The 12,563-nt window shown below is 39.3% G+C and overlaps 1 protein-coding gene across 1 annotated transcript in view; it reads right to left on the bottom strand.

The window, feature by feature from the left end:
- Positions 1-12,563, bottom strand: part of fibcd1b (fibrinogen C domain containing 1b) — a gene marked incomplete at both ends in the record, with an annotated part of 108,215 nt that overhangs the window by 53,506 nt on the left and 42,146 nt on the right. The window contains 2 exons of the mRNA XM_083929239.1: positions 880-1,016; positions 7,541-7,700. Of these exons, the coding sequence (XP_083785365.1) occupies positions 880-1,016; positions 7,541-7,700 (297 nt within the window). The remainder of the gene's footprint in view (positions 1-879; positions 1,017-7,540; positions 7,701-12,563) is intronic.

The following is a 12,563-nucleotide window of genomic DNA, read 5'->3' as shown; positions in this document are numbered from 1 at the left end:
CGGTAAAATGGTTGTTTTTGTCAAAGGAGACAAGTGGCTTTGAAGAAAACATAGATAATAGCCTCAGTTTCCTGTCAGAACGGCCTGACAGAAACGTTTTTTTTTTCCTAAGACACATAGTGATACTGAATTGTGCAAAGGAATTAGACGTCATAGCTGTTTTATGTGGTTACCATGGCTATGAACCAAGGTTGCGTTATTTGAGCTCCTCAGTTTTATAATACCTTGGTGATTATGGCACCGTTTACTTAAGCTTCTATAATCATGATTCATCAGACGTACTTCGATTTTGCTGCATCTCACTGTGGTCTGTTTTGTCTTTTTTTTTTTTTCTTGCCTATTCATTTTCCTTTCAGCACTCTACCTAATGACATTCTCACTTAGATGTGACTAATCAGTATTCTTCTTTCTAAATGAATAACAGGACATACAAAACAGTGGGCTGTTTTAAAACAGGTCTACGTTAAGCTTAAGATGTCCTCGCTGCTTTATGAAACTTTGATGGGACCTTTTTTCGGAATGATGCATGAGATTATTAAGGCAGAACAGCCGTAATCACAGCAGGTGCCCAGAAAAACAGCAAAATGCCTCTTGTACTGCATGACTGTGATATGAACGGAAGCCAGTGTTGCAGTTTTTGCTTGGTAAATCATTTTTATGTCAGGGTTATTTGGTAAATAAAAGCAGATTTGTAAAATCAGACATAGTGAAAAGGCCTTCGGTTCCCTTCCATTCCTGTTTTCATTTTCATCTTGATTATAACCCTGGTGAAAACGTAAGGACTGAGTGAATGTTTCTATTTAAGACACACACACACAAACACACACACACACACACACACACACACACGCACACACACACGCACGCACACACACTCACCGTCCAGCCTCCTCCGTCTGTGGTCATGTCGCAGTAGACCTGGAAGCCTGTGGGGTGGTGAACAGGAAACACAGAGTAGATGCCGTCCTCTCTCTGACCACTGGCGTACAGATCACCGCAGTCACGGGGACGTGAGCCTAGGGAGAGGTGAAATAAATTAGGTACAAATGGCTTGCAAAGGGAGGTATTGCTTGGAGCAGTAAAGTGAAATCAGTAATAGAGAGAAAATGAGGAAAACCTTTGTCCTATATCTACAGGCCAGGCAAAGAGAGGCATGTAAAGAGCAGTAAACATGAAGGAGCAGATCTGGTTCTGTGTTGTGAAGTCATCCTGTCAAAATGAAACCTCAAAGGTTTACTCAATTATTTTCTAAAAGTATGGGTCTTGAAAAGGATATAAAGAGCAATGGGGAGGTAGCGAATGGCTGTGTGGAGAGGGAACGCACAAAAGAGATGGATGGTGCGATGAATAGGGAGGGTGATAGATGACACAGTGAGACAACAGAGTGTAAGTGCGGCGAAGATAAAAACCGTTAAAAAAGACGGGACGCAAGTAGGTTGGAATGAAGACAGAAAGGCACAAGGGTGGAGCACGGACCTTACGGCACGGAGAAGACGCAGATTTATAGCACAAGGACAGGTTGTAGGAAAAAGGAGGAAACAAAACCCATTACGGAAGTATAAGAGGTAGACGTATGGCTTGAGATATAAACATTTGAGCTATACAACAGAAAAGGAGACGGGGGAGTGGAGAGAATATATAACAGACAGACGGACAGAGAATTGAGGAAAAGTTAGTGCAGAGAAGAGACAGCGACAGGAAGCTTGTCAGCGACAGCAGAGCAGAACAGTCGCACCTTGTCTGTGACTGAGAAACCCATTTTATACAGGGGATACAAAATCTGTTCCCCAGGAGCAGGAGAGGACCTGTGTGATGAGTGCAGTGTCATAGATTATGCATGCCAGTCTTCGCAGGGTCAATCCCCTTAGTTTAAAACAGTCAGGAGAGTTCTTGAAAAGGCCATACAAGATTTTTTTTTTAACAGTCTCTACATGATATGAAATGTTTGGTCTCCCGAAAGATTCAGTGTTTCTCTGTCTAAGCCACCACGACAACTGAGCTCCAACTTACATCATCACACATAAATGCTTACTATGCCCTGTTCTACGTTTCATTACAGGGAACTAAAGGTGTCTGGGTTCCATGGGGCATTAAAACAGAGACTTTCATCATTATTTAAGTATTTGGTCCTTTCAGTCTAATGATCCCTTACAGCTGAGATATTTTTTTCTTTCAAGGACCCCCCTAGTGTTCGTGCTAATGCTTAAGGTGCACTTGAGCTTCACAACTGTGTTTACATAGAATTAAACTTAAATGAAGGGGTTCGGGGTCTATTGTAAGGCTGTCATGACTTTTCTTAACTTGGATACAATAGTAGTATAAAAAAACGAGAGTCGACAACCTCTTTCGATACCGTGGCGGAGAGAAAAAAAAGATAATTGGCACATAAAATAGGATAATTATTTTCATTTTTTAAGCACGAGGACTCCCAGGAAGAAAGTTATTAAGTTCAGTCAGTTACATGCGCTAATGAGACATGACTGATGCAGGTGGGGGGAGAGAGGGGGAGAGAGAGAGAGAGAGAGAGAGAGAGAGAGAGAGAGAGAGAGAGAGAGAGAGAGAGAGAGAGAGAGAGAGAGAGAGAGAGAGAGAGAGAGAGAGAGAGAGAGAGAGAGAGAGAGAGAGAGAGAGATGGGAGAAGCTCATGGAAGTTCCTACAGTTTTATTTTTAAAGGCTAAATAACTTCCTAAAACAGCAGGGTGCAGTAGTTTCGTAACAAATGGGACTCAGAGGAGGAAATAGTGCATTCGATGGGGACCATTTTTAGTTTTCACTTTTGAGCATCTATGGCAGCAGGATGTGGGGTTGACCAAAAAATAATGCTTTTGTTTAAGCCAATAAAGGAACACGTAGTGTGGCTCATTGATGTGTTTTTTTTCGTGCAATGAAGGTCTATGGTTGGTAAAGCGTATATAAGGATTAGGATACATACAGACAATGACTGTTGACAATTACAACAAATATAGCCAGATATTTTAAACTAGGCATTGAGTTTCTAGCGATGTGTGTACAGTTTGTGTGTGTGTGTGTGCGTGCGTGCGTGCGTGCGTGCGTGCGTGCGTGTGTGTGTGTGTGTGTGTGCATATGCTGTTAGAAGAGGGATGGGACCTTTGTGGGGAGTATCTGTTTTGAATCTCATCTGTTTGGCGACAAAATCTTTAGTCGCATAAACCCTTCAAAGTAAGTCACTCTGACATCGCGGGCACTGCACAGTAGGAACTGAACTCATTTAAATGCACCGTGTCCCCGAATCTCAAGCTGCCACTGCTTATCTGTGGCAGCCATCGTAGCCGTTTCCAACCATGCACATGTCCTGCATCTAACTTTTTATATTCATGTTTTGTCTTGCTCTCATTGGTTTTACAATGCAGTACTCTAAAACTGAATCATTAATGTGGCAGCACATAAAACAATGGAAAAGAAATCTAGCAAATGTCAAGCTAATCCTCGTACTTGCATTCTTACTGCAGACAACAGAATGGTGTTTCACAATCACTTGTAAATATTTTCTATAATAAAGCTACTGGGCAGCAGTACAGCTAAGTCAGCCAGTCTGTGAACTGAGATGCAGGACTTCTACAGTGGTTTCGTAGTACAACTCAAAAACCCTGCTGCTGTCAGAGCGGAGAAGGGCTTCACTGCTGTCAGGTTTGGATTCATACAACTTTGAAAATCTAATATGCTCTTATGGGAATCCAATGCAAACAGTACAGAGATAAGTAGTTCAAATATCCACAGGCACAGTGGGACATACAGGCAGTCAAAGATATTCGTGGTTGTGCCCCAAACTTAAGCACATATGCATGAAGCCACGAAGAGGCAGAAATGAAATATTAAGAAACGTGCTGGTGAGTATATGTGCATATCTTTTTTGTATTATCTATTTAACTATTTTGCCTTAGTGAGACCACTTTATATAGTATGTGGTCAGTACCTAGTCCACTGACCTTGTCAAAATTCACACAGAATTTCATTATATAGTATCCATGCATATATCTTAACACCAAATTGCTAAGAGAAAGAGCTGACATAAACAGAAACAGATAGCCAAAAGCAAGCTAACCCACACAAGGATGCCACGGGAAGAAAAACAAGGATGTATCACATAATAAATAAACATGGGCATCTAGAGAAGATGTTGCTGAACAATTCTGAACAGCAGTGAGGTTTTCCGTTGTTTTCCCAGCTGTTCTCTAGTACAGTGTAGATGCCTTTGATGAAATGTCAAGGCTGCACTCCACAAAAACACTGACTTGCCGCTGGCTGCTTTGTTGTAGTTTGTCCTGACTCAAACTCTGAGGAGCAAAAGGAGTGGAAACTTGCACAGAACTCAGTTCAACAAAGGCTTTATGGACTTAATTCAAATGATATACTCATGTACAAATAACATTAAGGAATCCTTTTCTGTTCATGTTTTTTTTTTTAATGCCACACTATATAATTCTTTTACATTTATTAACACACTATACTATCTTACGGAGACGGTGCATTAAAGACTCCTGCACAGTAAACCTTGAGCAGAGAATATGCGAAGCGCTGTCCGTGGTGCTGAACCTCGGTGCAGGTTGGTCAATCGGACTGAATGTTGTAGAGCTTAACTCATGACATTTACACAGCTTTAGGATTTCAATGTTAGGTCAGTATGGAGAAATATTGACATTTATACATAAAACACACGTGACAGAAAAATATTCTCTAAAACCATACTTGAATTGTCATGGAAAATAGTTATTTTAGACTAATTCAGAGCCGATATCTTTCAGACCTTTTTTGATTAGCCCCTGGCTCTGTCTAAAAGGCAAAAGCAAAGCAAAACCACAGAGGAGGGGAGAAAAGTAACCATAATTATAAATAACAATAGCAGCTGTTATTTTCTCCTCCCTTGCCCTAGTATAGAGTGTAGCATAATGTCAGTGTTGTGAGAATAGGAGTAGAAAATAAATGCTTTGAAATTAAATGTCTCCTTCTGTATTTTTCTTCTCCTGCAGACATCCAACAGAAATGCAGGTACTTCTCTAGAGTTCTCCATGATAAAGTAACCAAGGATATATTTATTCTCCCGAATTCTCTCTTATCAGTGTCACAAAATCCAAGCCTTAAGTGTATCCCATAGTCCAGTGTGCTGTCATTGATTTGGCTTTGTACCATGGCTAATGAATAGGTCTGCATATTCCAGTAACGCAATATCCCCAAAAGACAAAACTGTCTTTTTTTCACCACAATAATATATGTGCATTTTCTCTTTTCTTAATTTAATAGTAAAACTTTTTTAACATATAAAAAAAAGTACTGGCTTTACTAAAGACTGCATTCCCATAATCAATGTGTGCACTACTCATGTAGGAAAAAACATATTAATAATGAGCTGTATCCTTGACAGAAAGCTGACTGGACTGGACACCTGTTTCCAGGAGGGTCAGTCTGAAATAATGTTAATATGATCATTACAACCTTTTACTGCCTGCTGACTTTACCATGTTGTCCAGGAACAGATTTTGGAGTTCATACATAATCGTCCCTTGTTATGAACACTTTGCCGGACATTTCCAATCTAATACAATGCAGCTTGGCCTTCATTTTGAGCTAACACATTACATTACACACCTGCAGTGTGTTTCATGACTGTATCGTGCATGGTTGCGACCCTATTGCAGTGACAATATCTGTCAACAGACGGACAGACAGACCTGACAAAATAGTCCAAATTAGTCAAACAGTCCAATTGACTGTTAGTTCCTGCTACAGTAGACGTATCGAGGACCACATTTGGGCACCAATGACACACTCAAAGAGCTACAAGGTGAAAACAATAACAGCACTGCTGTCACAGCTGGTAAATATTACCTCATAATATTCATTCTCTCTTTAGAATTTATCAGAACAATGATGTTGCTTCACATACTGTTGCATCATATTGTTCGGGGGTGGGAGCAGGGGTGCTACGCAGCTCCTAAATTGACTAATGATTGCCTTAGCAATGGGAAACAATGTCGTTTCTGTGTCTGTGGCTGTTATCATTAATATAGAGCCAGGAGAAAACAAATTAAAATAAAGCTTGAGGAAATGATTATTTAATTGAGTTGTAATACCTGCTGTGAGATAACAATTCTGCTAACATCTACGGGACAACTTCTTTACCAATGAACAATGAATTTATAATATATTGCCACCCACGACACAGTACATTTCAAGTAACTGTTTACTGATTGCTTCAGATAATTTGGTTAAAGAAAGAAAATTCTGGGAGTCGGTGTCAGGCATAAAGGCTCTGTGAAACAGATGGCTGAACCACTTTATAGAAAGTTTAGCACCAGGGACAGAGCTTCAACCAGTCGATCCACACTGGCCTATGAACCCCTTCCATTTCCAAAATTACTTTTTTTAAAATACAAACCAGTTTTTCAGCTTTGTTTTTGTTTGTTTCTTTATGAATAGTCTATTGAGCTTAAGTAGATAACCATAAAGGAGCACTTAGCACAGTTTATCTGAAAAATTCAAGGTTGGAGAAACACGGCTTTTCGTTGGAAAGAAAACCTGGTAGTCTAGTTTAAAGTATGTATTATTGTACAGTGGCACAAATAAACTGATTTATATTATACTGAATATTGAACTAGCGCATTAGAAACATCTAAATTAAAAATCACTTCAGAAATATGTGTCACTTCTTATCAATGCCCAGGGGATCCAATAATGATTTAGATGATGTAAGCACAAAGTTTAAAGATTAACTGTCAAACCATCATCAGATGCAGGTTTTGAATTTTAGGAGAGCTGATAGCAGGTAATTGCTTAGCTGTACCAATTAGGCTAATGATATCACAGTCCTCAAAAGTTTGGATAGAATAGTTACCCAATGCACCATGTGAAGCACGTCAGCTCCTTAGAGCAAAAGTAAAATTGCATGCCTATGCCCTCATGTTTGCAGATTTATGAGACATCATCTATATTCTCAAGTCGCGCACACTCTCTCTCTCTTACTGTGCTATTGTATGCTGTTTGCTATACATGAGTGGCCTTCGCTCGGTGCTCCTTGGTTACCTATGCGAGGCAAATCCAGAAGGGAAATGCCATCGGGTATAGTCTGCCTGGTTAAAAGCCGTCCAATGGGATGACGCCTTGGGCCCCTCTCAGCCTCTCAGCAACACGGCCCAGTGGACATGCAAGTCATTTTTCATGTACAGTAAAAAAAATCCACATCTCTACCAAGGCCATTGGATAATGTGGATGAGATGTAGCCCAGGGAAACATACTGATATCACCAGGAGAGGTTGAGTTGAATGAATATGTGGTAAGATGGATGACAGACCACACTGGAATATAATTTTACAGAATAGTGGAGCCGGGCTGACAGAGGATGGGAGTGCAACACGGAGCCGAATTCAATGGCAGAAGGTCAAACATATAGGTAGCCGGTGATGTATGAATAATATATACAGAGACAGAGCAACAAATTGAGTATCAGACAGACGGATCCACAAAGAAAGAAACCAATCTTGCTGGACAGGTACAGATATTCAAGCCACGCCTCATTTCTCTTACCATTGGCGCAGCCCTTGAAGCGGGCCCCTCTGACTGGTGCCCTCTGCAAGTCAGCCTTGACACGCGCCTTCAGGCCCACGTTCTCCTTCTGCATGGCGTTCAGAGCATCACTCACTGAGTTCACTACCTTCACCATGTTGATCTGACTGTCTGACAGCAGCTGTAAAACACACACATATACACATTGGTAACATTTATTAACAATATAATTAGACATATACAACGCCCTATCGTCAGTGATTTCTAATTATTTCTCTGCATTGAGAAGGGAGTTATTTTTACAGGGATTGTTTAAATTTAAATTGAGAAAGGTACGCACAACCAGACTGTCTGTGGAGTAGAAAAAAAAAAGAAAAGCGCAAGCAATGCCCAAACACAAAATTATTTAAAAAGAGGTTAAAGGAAATGATTCTCGCAGGGTACAGGGATGAGGGTGTTTGATGTTCATTGGGTGTTAATTGTTTATTTATCTAGTTTGTTATTTATTCTTTTGTATCTGTTTTTCGTATTTCTTTGGGGAATTCTTTTAGTTATTTATATATATTATACTATATTATATATATATTATAATAGTTATTGTAGTATATATTTGATATGAACATAAAAGTAATACATTTTATTTATAGAAAATTATATATTTGGATACGTTAAAATAAAAAGTCACATATATATATATATACACAAATATAATAAGTAATAATAAATGAAAATGCTGATAATAATTAGTATGAATAAGGAAGCTTAATTAAAATGAGTGATGGAGAAGGGGTGGGATTAAGTGCAAACTACTTCCTACTCCTTTTCGAACATGCTTTTCTTTTCAGCAAATGTTTGTCATTTATGCATCTAATTATGCTTTCTATTTTGTGAAACACTGTTATTCTCTGTGACAATTTCTGTTTTCTTGACATGTTCGCAATACAAAATTTCAGTCAATCAATCAATCAATCAATCATTATAGAAATAATCTATAAGATGTGTAAAACTTTCTCAGACTTATTTTTCTAAATAGTTCAATAATATCCCAACCCTAACCCTTTGAAACTAGGCTCACATTTATACCACTATAGACTTAGATATAGATAGATTCCAGCACTGGATATGTATGGTGCTCTATTCACAGAAAACAATGCACGCACATACTGGACAAACAAACACTAAAGTCATTTTTGCACTCATGTGATGATGTAAATTGCAGAACAGCTGGTCACAGGCATTTTATATGGAAATATAGTTTCATCTGTACAAGTATAGTGATATAAAGAAGACAAATAATGACATTTTCATTCTGGCCGAACATCTAAGGAAAGACATGAGGTGCTTGTCTTCTCCAGCTGTTCAAAGTGTGTCTCTTGCCGGCAGTCATTTGGAACGGAACTGTGGGATTTGTTAAGAAGTTCTTAGCGTTATCATCAGTAAGCACAGGTGTCGCCAAATCAACCAGAACGTTAAGCTTACGGATTATAACTTTAAGATAAGCAATCCAAAACACGTTTTTCCTTTGATTTTGTCAGAATTACATCACATTCGTGTAGTACTGCACTTGCAAGAAGGCAAAATTCTCCTCTTCAGAGTGCTCAAGGATGATCCACCATCTGACATGTTTGAGTAAAGCGCTAAATCTTTAGAATATAAGTAGTGAACAAATTCGCTTGATCCATCTCAGAAGGTCCATGTTTGCGTAGCGTTTGTCCTCTAAGATATGATTCCAAACTATAGCTTGTGGGTGCAGCTCTTTTCAGCAGCCAACTACGATATCAGTACATCCTTGAACACACCAGCAAGGACAGTTTTCACAGTAGTTTCAACTGCACGACCGTGATGACAATGCGACTTTTAAAAAGAAAAAAGAAGTTGGAGGGGGTGGGTGCATATTGAAAATGAAAACCAAAGGCTGCCTCAAAGCAGAGTAAGTATGTCTAGTAAGTCCGTCTAAGTGTTTTGGTGTTCTTTGGGAAATGGCAGTATTGCCAGATATATTTAGGCCCTGATCAGAGAGCAGCCTGGGGCAGCTTTTTGTAATTGGTTTCACTGAGAAGGAGCGTTTTGCTTGGAGCTTTTCAGAGATGCACCCGGATCGGATATCGCCTCTGATATTGACAAATTAGCTGGATTCAGACCCCAGTCATTTCTTTGATTAATATCATACACAGCAATACAGTTACTGTGTTACAGCGATCTAGTCACTACAATTCTATGTTTGCAACACCGGTTAGGGTTTTATATTACATATTAAATATCTGTTTGCAGTGCACGTTACATGGAAGTGTTATTTATTTATTTTGGCTGCTAATGTACACTTTGTTATTTGTTAATAGTTAATACTAAGTACATGTATATTAGTGTTAATGTGTTGCCTTTTTTTTAACAAGGCTACATGTTTATGTCAAGCCTGATGCCTTCACTCACATGGCAATTTATATTGTTCATTCATTCAACAGAAGTATTATATCGGTATCGGGTATCGGGTATTAGAAGGTATGCTAAGCCCAGGTATCGGTATCGGATTGCATCGTAAAAAACTGGTGCATCTCTAGCGCTTTTGCGTTGTTGATTGTTTGCCGTTTGCATCTTTGCATCTTTGCAGGAACGCCTCGAGTAGTAAAAAACGTCAACTTTGACTTCAAGAGGGAAAAAAATGTATTAAAATATACATTTATATTTAAATATCGGCTCAGTACAGGTGGTTGCCTAGTAGCAAGTTTAACAAAAAGATGTGGCCATGTCCGATGGGGGATGTAGTTAGGCTAAATCATACAGCATATAACCACTAGTACAATAAAGTCCATTAGAGACCTTTAGAAACTCAGAAAGTGCAAAGACTGCGTAACGTAGACGCCACATGGTGCCCTATCACAGAATGCACCCTGGTGAATGCTGTAGAATAGAAAGCGCCCTGTGGGAAGGCTGGTGATGAATGTATGTTCTAAGCTTAGCGGAGAGCAGGGTAACCTCTCTGATGTGGTCACTTTCTTACCTGCAGCTCTTTATATGCTGTTCATTGCCAAAAGGTCGTTTTCACATATTGTCCTAGTTGGCCAACACCTACTATATGCTCAGCCAGGTGTTGGGCCTTATATGCATACTCTCACTGTACTTGCGCAAGTATGAAAACTATTCTTGCTCTTCCTTATGCTCACACAGAGACACTGTCTTGCTCACTCCGCTTCTGTCATCTCCCTCCACTCTCTCTCATCCACATACACACATGCACCCTCAGAAACATGCACAAAGACCTGCAGTGCTGAAAGTCATATATAAGTGGTTCAGAGTCTTCCAACGGTCTGTTTGTGCAGCTATATTCAGGTGCTAAAACTGCATTAGACAGAAACCCTGGTGGCCTTTCTCTGGCCCCAATAACTATGCAACACACCTCTGAGGCACAGCAAGCTGCACTGCAATCATATCACATGGGCACTGGGGCTTTAACCCACACACACAGCTATAAACAACACCAGCATTACATTTACGTACGCACATGCAAGTGCAAAGAAAGCCGCACACACACACACACACACACACACACACACACACACACACACACACATTCAAAAATGACCCATTGTGTTTAAGCAGCTGGGCTGGCAAGATGGTCAATCTGTTATTGTTTTTTTTTTGTGTATGGAAGGGTAAAGCAAAGTTGCAGTACTGAATATTTTTAAAACAGCATTACCATTATTAATTTGAGTTTGTCTCTTAGTGTGTAAGTGTGTATTTTCAGTGTTTCAATTTAATTATAGTATACTGTGCACTGCATGTTTTTTTTAGCTTGTTTATGTGTTTAAAGGGAGAGACAAAAGCAGAGGAGTGTCTGCAGTCTTAATTCTAAGCCTTGATTGACGCATCATTTGGGATCACAATGTAATTAACCCTCATTAGCCAGCCTTTCCATTGGCTCACAAAATCCGTCAAATTATAACTCTTAACACAGGGAGCTTTGGTTTTTTGAGGCAAGCTCTAAAACAGGCATTTTTGTAGCAGACTTATGAAAGGGGTTATCAGCATTTTTTCAATTTTCAACATGATTTGCACAATAATGTGTGGTGAACCTGCACTCAAAACTCTTTAGGTTGTTACTGTGGTTTAAATTCAGCTGCATTAAACAGGATTCAGTTAAAACACACAAAGGTGTTCTTTGGTTGGCCTTTAGCAGATGTTCCATACGGAAGAGGCAACTCCCTGCTGGATAAAGTCACAGAAAGGAGAGGAGTTGCTGAAAAAAGTCCTTCAGTCACCATCTGCCTAATACCACATCTTCACCTCAGAGACAGAGGGTGTCCAGTCAGCAGGAACCCAGAGGACCTAATGGGAGAAGTGAACGGGAGCCATCAAGAAGTCGCCCACTCTTTCCTCTTGACTGGTGTAGCTTTAGCAAGTTGAAAAGAACTTAAACCCTCAGGCAAATTTAAACTATTTCATGACTTCACTTATAAATCCAAGTAACCACGATTAATGAGAAAACTTCAAAGAACTGTACTTTGCTGGTACCTACCAATCAGTGCTTTGGGAGGACTGGTAAAAGTAACTTAATGATGCTTTGTGGACACAGCGGCATGAAGTGTTATTAGTTGTTTCTAAGCCATAATTTGAATGTTGTAAAACTACTTCTTAGGGCTTTCAAGGCATCCTTTTAGAGCTAGAGCTGGATTAGTTGAATAATCGATTAGTACAGCAACAAACAATTAATCTACAATTATCTTTACAATATATATATATATATATATATATATATATATATATATATATATAGTATATAAATCCTGCATTGTTTCAGTCATTTTCAAGCAAAAATTCTCCTGTTTCTCCAGTGTAAGGATTAACAGTTTTTCTCTGTTTTATATCATTGTAAAGTGAATATCAAAGCAACCAAATGCATAATTTCAACCTGTTCTCATACCCAGGACATCAAATATCAACATTTTGTCAAGACCCTAAGCATTTGATACTGAAGCACACAGAACCCTTGAGCGTCTCTATGAAACGCACCAGCCTTTTTTACTGTTAACCACAACACAATTGCCAG

The sequence above is a fragment of the Echiichthys vipera genome (genome assembly GCF_963691815.1).
Source record: "Echiichthys vipera genome assembly, chromosome: 16".
Taxonomy (NCBI): Eukaryota; Metazoa; Chordata; class Actinopteri; order Perciformes; family Trachinidae; genus Echiichthys; species Echiichthys vipera.
Note: the sequence above shows the minus strand (reverse complement) of the source record. Positions and strands in the feature narration are given on the sequence as shown.